The following is an 11559-nucleotide window of genomic DNA, read 5'->3' on the forward strand; positions in this document are numbered from 1 at the left end:
ACAATCCTCTTCAAAAACATATACGTTGTTTATTGAATCCACAACACCAAAATGACTAATACATAGCTTTTCCATGGTTGTAAACCCCTCAATGTTGATTCCATTTGGAGATCGTGACCACCGAGGCCGAGTCCCTCAACTATAAAACCAGATTACCATTTTTATCTAACAAATAATAAACCCATCTTTAAACGAAGTAAGAAATGGAGATCAAAACTATTTTGGTCAGCCTTCTCGTGACCGCACTCGGGATTGCAGTTGCCATTGCGGGTTTCGCTGCTGAAGCCAAGAATCGTAAGGTAAACTATCAACAAAACATGGAAACAAATACAACCGGGATTTCGTAGTTGTTGTGTATTCATTATTTTTTACAAATACTAATAAACATGCATGTTGTTCTCTACATATACATGACAGAATTCTCTACCCACAATGGGTTACTATAGCTCAGAATGCGACGACTACTCGAGTAGTCCAGTCGTCGGTATAGCCATAGCAGCAATCGTGGCTCTTGTAATAGCGCGCACCATCATCACAGCAACAACTGGTGGTTGTTGTATGTGTTGCCGTACCCCTAACATATCCACATTTGCCCGAGTCTGTATTGTTATATCATGGTATGTAATTATTCTGATATTCAAGCTAGATAAATGCATGACTAATAATAATAAAGTCAGCTAATATTTATATGTTTAATACAGGATTACGTCTTCTATAGCTGTTATCCTATTTATTGTGGGCGCAAAAGTAAGTGGTGAAAAAGGTGGGGAGATAGATGTCAATGGTGTGTACAATTGTTACACTCTAAGGCCCGGGGTCTTCCGCGCAGCCGGTATTATAGGCCTCGTGAGCGTGCTTCTTGGTCTCGTCTATTATTTATTATATGTGTTGGCTCGAAGTCGTGCAGCTGAGAAATCAGGGGTAGATCTAGAACTCGAGAAACCACCTGTCACCGATTTCAAGGAACCAACAAATTTGTGATGGCATGAGCCACAGGTGCCGTTGCAAAAAAATTGAACAACCAATATTGGTCACCAGCTCTTGGAACCGTGCTTTTGCTCCTGAATCTTTTAATTTGTCTACTTTCTTTAATTTGGAAAATTTAATTCGTTATTTGTGGAATAAATAACCTTGTCTTTTTTTTTTTCTACTATGTTGTCTCTTTTTCTAAATTTTATTATCTTGATTACCAACGTCCATTTTTTCTATGTTGTCTCTTTTTCTAAATTTTATTCTGTTAGTTACCAACGTCGGCATTTTCGGGTAGGGTCACATATTAAGGTTTTTGAGGTGATTAGTGTGAGATAAGTTGAAAAGGTTTTTCATTGAAAAATACAAACTACAAGAGAGCTATATATAGATACAAAAACTTACACCTAGACACCTCAAAGAATAAAGAAGATTAAAACATAAATAATATGCAAACTATAACTATTATCTAACATCCCCTGCAAGCTGAACGGTGGGGGACCAACTCGAAGCATGTTGCGAAAAACATTGAACTGAGAACTAGGAAGACTCTTTGTGAAGATGTCAGCCACCTGAAGCTTGGTTGGAACAAACTTGGTAGCTAGCTTTCCTGCATTAACCAATTCTCGCAAAAAGTGATAATCAAGGTCTATGTGTTTGGCACGTTTATGTGCAACCGCATTTTGAGTTAGAAAAATAGCACTTTGATTATCACAAAGAATAGTGGGTCTGTTCGGAGGAAGAGCATGAAGTTCTTGAAGAAGATGAGTTATCCAAACAATCTCGGCAGCAGTGTTAGCCATAGCGCGATATTCTGATTCACAACTAGATCTAGCAACAGTCGGTTGCTTCTTAGCACTCCATGAGATCAGATTCCCACCCAAAAAAATAGAATAACCATAAGTAGAGCGACGTGTCTCTAAGCAACGAGCCCAATCAGCATCAGAATATCCGAGAAGCGATGTGGTAGTGGGACGCGTATAATGTAATCCAAACGCAAGAGTACCCTTGAGATAGCGCAAGATTCTTTTCACTTCCTGAAAGTGAGTCGTAGTTGGAGCATGAAGATATTGACTGACTTGATTAACAGCATATGAAATATCAGGTCTCGTGATCGTCAAGTATTGGAGAGCACCTACAATTGAGCGATAGAAGGTAGCATCCGGAAACAAGGTAACTGTAGAAACAAAGGAAACATTTGTGCTTAAAGGTGTTGGAGCAGGTTTAGCATCCAACATCTTCGCGCGAGTTAGAATATCTAAGGCATATTTGGATTGATTCAAGAAAATACCATTTTGAGTGTAGGTAACCTCCAAGCCCAAAAAGTAGTTGAGTTTACCAAGATCCTTGATGGCGAATTCATTATGTAGAACAGTAATGAAGGAGTCGATAGTAGATCTATGGTTGCCCGTAAGAATAATGTCATCGACATATACATATACGAGAAGGTACATCATACGAGAATCACGATTGTAGACAAATAGGGATGGATCGGCACGGCTACACGAGAAACCATTTTCCAAAAGGAATAAGCTCAAACGATGAAACCAAGCACGTGGAGCTTGTTTTAATCCATAAATGGCCTTGTTCAATTTGCAAACATGTGCGGGAAATTGGGTATTAATGAAACCTTTGGGTTGTTCCATAAAGACATGCTCAGACAAATGGCCATGTAAAAAGGCATTATTGACATCGAGTTGATGAAGGTGCCAATTATTGATAACACTTAATGCCAAAACAGTACGAACAATGGTAGCTTTAACAACGGGGCTGAAGGTATGAGAGTAGTCAAGACCAGGTATTTGACTAAAGCCTTGAGCAACCAGACGGGCTTTCTATCGTTCAATGGATCCATCGGATCGACATTTAGTTCGAAAAATCCATTTGGAACCCACAACATTGGCGTTAGTTGGACGGGGAACAAGTGTCCAAGTATTATTCTTGTCAAGAGCATTGAAAAGGTTTTTCATTGAAAAATACAAACTACAAGAGAGCTATATATAGATACAAAAACTTACACCTAGACACCTCAAAGAATAAAGAAGATTACAACATAAATAATATGCAAACTATAACTATTATCTAACAATTAGGCTAAACATAACGCAACATTAAAGCCCAGCAAGGAGAAAATTTAGAAGAGGGCACAATTTTTGCAAGAAGAAAAACAAAAGGATTAGCAAAGTATAAATTAAAAGGGAAAAGATCAAATAGGAAGTTAATTTTCGCTAGGAAGGATAGGAAGCCATAGGATTATGACATGTGGCAAATTTTAAAATAAAGAGAAAGGGTATTTTAGTCAATCCAACTCCTTCTTCTTCCTTTTTCAAAACCCAGTAAATTCAAAAACCCACCATCTTCAACTATTTCTTCACTTTCTATCTCAATAATCACTACATTATAGTGCGATTTTCATCACCAATCAATGATTCAGAACCAGATCAACGTGTTCTTCAGCTTTTTTTGAATAAAACCAAGTTTAATTTTCATAAAAAAATCTCGTTTTTTCCGGTGATTTTGGAGATAATCACTCGATTCGAGCGTTGATAAGTGTTTCTATCATTCAAATTTCGTCAATTGATGAAGAAATCGGCTTCAATCCATGTAAGAAATTCTTTAATTTCATTTTCATGATCTGGGTTTTTGATTTCGTCATTGCGTTTTACGATCTTTGCGGAGGTCCGGGGGCGGCAGCCCCCGGTAGCGGGGTCCCAGAGGCGGCAGCCCCTGGCGGGGTCCAAGGGGCAGACAGTTTTATGTGTCCATTGCGTTTTAGAAATAAGAGAGTTTTATGTGGTTTATGGCTATTGCGTTTTAGAAAAAAACACATTTTTAAGTGTTTTTAGTCATTGCGTTTTAGGTAAAACACATTTTTAGGTGTTTTCAGTCCATTGCGTTTTAGAATGAGTCATTTTTAAGTGTTTTCTGGCCATTGCGTTTTACATATAAGACATTTCTTTGTGTTTTTGGTGCATTGCGTTTTAGGTAAAACACTTTTTTATGTGTTTTCAATCCATTGCGTTTTAGAAAACAGACATTTTAAGTGTATTCTGGCCATTGCGTTTTACAAATAAGTCATTTCTTTGTGTTTTTGGTGCATTGCGTTTTAGGTAAATCACATTTTTATGTGTTTTCTGGCCATTGCGTTTTACAAATAAGACATTTCTGTGTGTTTTCTGGCCATTGCGTTTTACAAATAAGTCATTTCTTTGTGTTTTTGGTGCATTGCGTTTTAGAAAAATGTAATTTTTTAGTTTTTTTTTCATTGCGTTTTACGTAACTGGTGGTTTTTCTATTGCGTTTTACGCAACTGGGTTTTAAATTTTTTTTTTTAAAATATAGCAATAGTATACTCGTTTTAAAGATAAAAAAACGCTCGTTTTTTTGGTGCAATTTTTATAAAAAAATAATGTCGTATGAGAGAGTTATTAACGTTTAAAAAATGGGGGGGGGGGAATTGGAGGAGAGAGAAACTACTGGCTTAGATTGATTAGAATGCCCTTGAACAAACTCACGCGCCTCTTTTCTTTCTTTCAATTTCCTTGATTTAATCTTAGCCCTTGATTAACTTAATGAATGGTCAAGATCAATTCCTATCCTACTACCCAAATAAACTTCCTATTGTATCTCCACCCTAAATTAAAATATGTACATTTTAACACCCCATGAAATACCTGCAAAATACAATAAAAATAATAACCATATAAATAATGATAACAGTATACATATTATATTATATTATATCTATTACATTTTGGAAATTTGATGTATACTAATTATATAATATTTTAAATATTGAAATTACAAGTATGTCCTTAGTTGTAAAATTTGGGTCAGACTAATTTACAATTTTATCCCGATTTTGCCATCAGTTTAAAATTATGTTTTTACCTCCGGCTCAAAATAAAATTACGAGTGCTTAAGGTGTGTATATCTTTCTTTATTTATTACTAGGTTATAACCCCGTGTATTACACGGGTTGAATAAATATAACTTTATATATTATGGGGTAACTTTGAAGAATATTAACTAAATTTTAAAAGTGTTCCAGTTAGGTAACTCAAGTTTCAAAAGTGTTCCAATCAGATAACTTAACATTCATTTTTCATTAAAATTAAGGGTTTTTTTTATCTATTTCATAGGTAACCGTTGTGATGTGGATTTTTATTTTTTTTCCCTACATCTTTAAAAACATGTATTGCAAGGTTGAATAAACACGTGTATTACACGGTTTGATTAAATATAATATAATCGGTTAACACATATGGTCGTCAATATATGTTTTTGAAAAAAAAATGAACTTTGAATTATAATAACATTTTACTTTGTTTTTTATTTATTTATTATTAGATTACAAACTTGTGTATTACACAAGTTAACATTTTACTTTATTTTTTATTTATTTATTAATAGGTTAGAAACTTAAATATTACACATGGTTAAATCGATGAAATTTTAAATTAAATAGTTATTAATAATCGGAAAAAGTAAAAGAAAAAAATGTTATTTTTTTTTAATTTTCATTACCTGTCAGTTATTAGATAGTAAATAAAGATAAAGATTATAAACTTTTATATAAACAATTAAAACTATCTTTATCTTTATAAATAATAAAAATGTTAATATATAGTTTTTAATTTTATTAATTAATATATGGTTATCAGTTATTCTTATTCTTATCATTAAAATCTTTTAATTTTAATAATTAATATATGGTTATCACTTATCTTTATCATCAAATATCTTCTACAAATTTTAGACTTAAATTACCAAAGATTGAAACTTTAGACTTAAATTGCCAAAGATTGAAACTTTAGAATTAAAAAAGAAATCAATTTCAGATGTAGACTTAAATTGACAAAGATTGAAACTTTAGAGTGGAAAAGAAATCAATTTCAGATTATAAAAACAAAAGAGATAAATAGATTTAGTTAAATTGATGTTTATTATTATTATTATTATTGTTATTATTATTATTATTATTATTATTATTATTATTATTATTATTATTATTATTTAACAAAAGAGATAAATAGAAAAATAAATGTGAGAAATATTCCAAAGAATGACATATGTCCAAAAAGGATGTTTGTTTATTAGTATAGGAAGATATGAATAGTGTGGGTTTTTAACTTGATTCGTTGATCCACTTTTCAAACTATTATCCTGTATTATGATTTAACTAACATTCACTTGTTATTCATATCCGTTACATTCACCTATCCTAATTTTAGAACCATATTACATGTGGTATTATTAAATTAAATTGTACTCATGCGATTGAAAATTTGGCCTATTATATTGGATTATACACATTAATATACAAGAGCAATACAAATATGTTATCTGTTTTGACCTCTGTATTCTGGACCCGAGCACCCCCTACTTGTGGGGGTGACCATAAGTATGTCATTGTGGCATCGAGGGTGAGACTAAATCATGGCATCTCCCCTGATTTGAACTCTAAGGAGTGCCAGTTATATTTTTCAAGGCCTATGGAGATCCAAAGATATTAGTATTTTTGGTGGATGAATTGTATGTATGCGGTATGCCCATGTACCATGGTATATTGGTTCTTGGGCTAGCTATACCCGATTCTCCTATATTTGGTTTAAATTATGTATCGGGGCTGGATGGATATTCTTGTAGTATGATAAAGTTACTGAATTCTGTCCTGCAGTTATAATTGCATTATTATTTGTTCTTTCTTATTCATTATTGATCGCTATCATTATCCGTTCGTGGCATTTTGCTCCTTCGCTTTTCTTTCTTTTCAACGGATTATCAGGGGGATAACGGGAAGGTGTGAAGAGAGCTAAAATAAACAAGTTCCGAACATGCTGTGCATGGATAATTTATCAACAAAGAAATCATGTTGAGAAGGCAAAAAAACCTTTTGTGAAGAAGTTTGCAAGCTGGTTGTTGGAGTCTTAATGCCATGGTTTTTTCCCCTAAGAAAAAACAGGTGATATCTTTTGAAAAGTGGTTGAAAGTGGAAAAGTCGAGCAAGTGGTGATTGGGTGAAAGTGGAAAGGTCGAGCAGGTGATATGTTTCAAAAACTTGTGCTATACCTAACCCTTAAGCATTACTATGAGGTGAAAATATGTGATTCTGTTAGCGAGCGGAGTTCTAATCGAGCACTAATAGTGTTTGCGTGGAGGGTGGAGATGTGGACTTGAAATTGGGTTAGGTAAATATTCATGTTTTAAACAGATTTTTAAGAGTTTCCGGTTAAGATTAATGATGTTCACACATAACACATTGTTGCTTCGGTCTGTCGGTCCAAAGATAACAAATTTGCATGCCTAATGCCTGTTAGATCACTGTTTTGCAACTTCAGATGACGATCCCATTCCTCATTAACATAACCTACCATGAGTCGGTGATTTCTTGACAACGTTAAATACATCTCGACAGCACATGGTTTCAGGTATGCCTTGCAAAAACGTCAAGAAAGTAGTTAAAAGAATAAATCTATGTTTGTTGGTGTAACAAATATGTATTTGAGATTAAAAACCAAAGAAAGATAAGTTGAAAGTAATTCTTAAAAATAATGTTTAACGCGGTTGTAAAAAAGGCAAGTTTTTCTCACAAGTAGCTTGCTTATTTGTGTGTAGTTGCCTATATTGGTACTTACGAACAGATCACCCATCACACTTGCCTGTGGAGTTACTGCGTCGAAAACAAGTTAATGATGCTTGATACAGGCCATTCCCATAGAATCCAGCATCTTTTTTGTTCAGGATAGACTGTGGCGAAGCTTGAGATTTCCGACCGAGGGGTTGAAAACGTATATACCAAAAATTTCTATAAAACCGGGGGGTCAAAACCGTATATACCCAAAAAAATTTATACAAAAACTACATACTCTCCACATCCTATATAAGTATTAGGGTTTATTATGTAATTAGTTAATAGTTAGATAGATAGTTTAGATTTATTAGTAAGTGGCGGTTACAAAGTTGAAGGACCAAAGTTGACAAGATGGAAGTTTGAAACTTCCCTCAATAACCGAATAGGTGTGTCTCTACACACACACCCATTCCCAATCGACACCAAGGAAAGGAGCAAGGGACGCGAATGTTGATCATGCGGACGAGAATCAACACACCTTTTCAAGTTCCAATCACAACCACACATCCAAGAGACATGACTTTTCACGAAGAGACACGTCTATTCACTCGTACCCGTAGGAAACTATAAATAGGGATAGTTAGATTCATTTGTAACTTACACACTCTCTCATTCATTCACTTGTACATACATTCAAGATTTGTATTTATTCAATCAAGGTTAGTTTGTGTTTATTTCGTTCATTGTGATATTCATTGTTCGTTATCAAGATTCTGGGCAACATTTCTCACAAGTAGCTTGCTTATTTGTGTGTAGTTGCCTATATTGGTACTTACGAACAGATCACCCATCACACTTGCCTGTGGAGTTACTGCGTCGAAAACAAGTTAATGATGCTTGATACAGGCCATTCCCATAGAATCCAGCATCTTTTTTGTTCAGGATAGACATATGTGGGATTTACCTAAAGCGTTAGAAAGACATATACTGTAGTTTATGAAATCCACAAAACTTAAATAACTAACATTTAGTTTCTCCATGGTTGTAAACTCCCCCAATGCAGATTCCATTTCGTGACCACCAAGGCAGAGTCCCCCAACTATAAACTAGACTAGATACCATTTTTATCAATAACAATAATAAAACCGTTTTTAATTAGGGGATAGGAAATGGAGATCAAAACAGTTTTGGTTAGCCTTGTCTTGGCGGCACTCGGGATCGCAGTTGCCCTTGCGGGTTTCGCTGCTGAAGCATTGAAGCCTAAGGTAAACCATCAACAAAAAATGAAAACAAATGCAAGCTGTTGTATATGCATTAATCTTTACAAATACTAATAAATATGCATGTTGTAATGTACATATGCATGGCAGAAATCTCAACTAAAAGTGGTTTACCATGGTGTCGATCATGAATGCGACTACCCGAGTAGTCCAGTCATGCGTATAGCCATAGCAGCAGTCGTGGCTCTTGTGACAGCGCGCGCCATCATCACAGCAACGACTGGTGGTTGTTGTTCATGTTGCCGACCTATCCCTAGCGCATCCAAAGTCGCCCGACTCTGTATTCTTATATCATGGTATGTAAGTATTCTGATATTTAAGCTAGAGATGAATGAATGACTAACAGACTAATGATACAAATAACAAGTACAACATTTATATGTTTTTATACAGGATTATGTCTATAGGAGCTGTCATTCTATTTATTGTGGGGGCAATATTAAGTGGTGAAAAAGGTGTGGAGATAGATGTCAATGATGTGTTCTATTGTTACACTCTAAGGCCCGGGGTCTTCGGTGCAGCCGGTATTATAGGCCTCGTGAGCGTGCTTCTTGGTCTCGTCTATTACTTTTTATATTTGCTGGCTCGAAATCGGGCAGCCGAGAAATCAGGGGTAGATCTAGAACTCCAGAAACCACGTGTCTACTTTTTATATTTGCTTGAATAACCAATATTAGCACTAGCTCTTGGTTGGAATAGTCGCTTTTGATCATGTATCTTCTTTGTCTACTTCCTGTCGATCATGCATCTGTTTATTTGGAAAATTGAATTCGTTGTTGGTGGAATAAATATTAACCATGTTTTATTCTCATTGTTGTCTTTTTCCTCATTTTATTCTCTCACATATTGAACATAAAGAACACGAAGAATGTATTTTTGTATTTGTTCATTTAACTTAACGAAACATATGATCTAATATGGACAATTAAACGAACGGTGTTTTCTAATGCGTGTTCATTTGTTAAAAAGAACAAAGGTGAACGGATTTTAACAATACATCAGAAAAACCATTTTAGTGGCTACAATGGTTTTTTTTTTTTTTTTTTTTTTTTTTTTTTTTTTTTTTTTTTTTTTTTAATCCTTTGAAGCTTCAAATTAACCTCATACACCATACTGAGTGGAGGGACATGAAGCGTCATATGGCAGCTACGTCATCAGAGGGGCGTGATAAATAATAACAGAGGGGTGTGATAAAAAAAACCACAGAGTGAAAGGGGCATGAAAGTGGCGTTATTAATTTTTTTTATATAAAATAAACATCAACCAATCAAAACCAACCCAAACTACACCCACCAATCAAGAGCCTCCACATCACCGAACAAAAGCCCTCCACGCCGATGGAAAACCTCCGTCCACACCACCACGGCACCCCCATGCCATCACAAGCGCTTGTGTGCCCGGCGTGGAGTGGCTTTGTAACACCCCCAAAATTCCACCTGCGGAAACCCCGCGAGGCGTGTTACGCATCAGAGTTCGAGCCACCAATCACATTGAACCAATGGTAAATACTTAAATAAGACATGCCATTAATTACCAGTAGAAAATGTCAAACATGATATCAATTCTCAAGATGTTGTGTAGCGAAAGCATGTAATAAATCGTTTAGCAATTGTTTCATAATAATACTTAAAACCAATGTATCAAATATAAGTCAATCCAAGAGCCTCGATCCATGACCACTCCAGCACTCCCAGATAGCAAGTCCCTACAAGCATGCAGATAAGTGTGTCAGACTACGCTGGTGAGTTCAAAGTTTTGTTAACGTGTTTTGTTACCAGATGTATGTTAATGCGATTTAACGTTGCGATACGATGTTGCTCATAACATGCTAGATACCCTAGGGAGTGTGCCCATATGTATCCGGGGAGTGTGCCCCTTAACAACCCCAATGCTCCTAACCAAGCATTGGTAATGATGCCCAGATAATTAGTTCACGCCCGTCCTTACGGCCCGGTGTGAGGTATCCCACCTAATAGCGCTATCAACTAATTACCCCATTGCCCTACAGGCAATCCGATAATGATAGATTCCATGTTCAATAACCAAAACCGATTTAACTGTTTACCCAAGTTTCCCTTCCAAATGTTTACTAATTGTCCCAAACCACCGGGACGCATGCTTGAGAAATGCAATGAACTCACCTTGGTTTGCTCGGTATGATACACAACAGTTCAATTAAGCTACAAAGTGATCAACCACGTCCTAGCATGTTTATCATACAAGTCACGTTTGTATACAAGTATTGCACGTATGTTCTACACGTCTCGTAACAAGTTGTGTACAAGTATTGACCATTGTATTCACGTATAAGCATAGCAGTTCAACAGTAACCTCACATAAACAAAGTCCAAATATGCGGCCCAATCAGATGGGCTCGTAACAGTGTGCAAGTCCAACAGTGTGTACGTGTATATGGTCTCGAGTCGAGACCAGAGATCTCGAGTCGAGACTAGACGGTCTCGGGTTGTACTGGTTTCGGGGTCTCGAGCCGCAACAAGGAGGTCTCGAGTTTTCATGTTCTAGTCGAGACTACATGGTCTCGAGTCGCAACCGGACCCGCAACCGTGGTCTCGAGTTGTGTTGTTTTGTGCCGGTGTGTTGGTCTCGAGTCGAGGCAGTGAGTTCTCGACTCGCAATCTCTTGTCAAGACAAGGTGTGTAACTGACTTCCTGATTTGTAGTCCATGATTTCCGTAACAAGTTGTAAACAGATTTAGCAGTTTCAAATCAAATCAAT

The 11559-nt window shown here is 35.9% G+C and overlaps 3 protein-coding genes across 3 annotated transcripts; 2 read left to right on the plus strand and 1 right to left on the minus strand.

The window, feature by feature from the left end:
- Window positions 1–203: 203 nt before the first annotated feature.
- On the plus strand, window positions 204–1208 carry LOC110881891. Its single transcript, XM_022130033.2, has 3 exons — window positions 204–299; window positions 418–617; window positions 702–1208. The coding sequence occupies exons 1-3, from the start codon at window positions 204–206 to the stop codon at window positions 979–981; spliced, it is 576 nt and encodes a 191-aa protein (XP_021985725.1). The 3' UTR covers window positions 982–1208.
- A 177-nt stretch (window positions 1209–1385) lies between these two features.
- LOC110881893 (uncharacterized mitochondrial protein AtMg00810-like) lies at window positions 1386–2615 on the minus strand. Its single transcript, XM_022130035.1, has one exon. The coding sequence runs from the start codon at window positions 2613–2615 to the stop codon at window positions 1386–1388; it is 1230 nt and encodes a 409-aa protein (XP_021985727.1).
- A 6097-nt stretch (window positions 2616–8712) lies between these two features.
- Window positions 8713–9998, plus strand: LOC110881894. Its single transcript, XM_022130036.1, has 4 exons — window positions 8713–8808; window positions 8914–9119; window positions 9217–9361; window positions 9912–9998. The coding sequence occupies exons 1-4, from the start codon at window positions 8713–8715 to the stop codon at window positions 9996–9998; spliced, it is 534 nt and encodes a 177-aa protein (XP_021985728.1).
- Window positions 9999–11559: the final 1561 nt, after the last annotated feature.

The sequence above is a fragment of the Helianthus annuus genome, chromosome 13 (assembly GCF_002127325.2).
Source record: "Helianthus annuus cultivar XRQ/B chromosome 13, HanXRQr2.0-SUNRISE, whole genome shotgun sequence".
In the NCBI taxonomy this organism is placed as follows: Eukaryota; Viridiplantae; Streptophyta; class Magnoliopsida; order Asterales; family Asteraceae; genus Helianthus; species Helianthus annuus.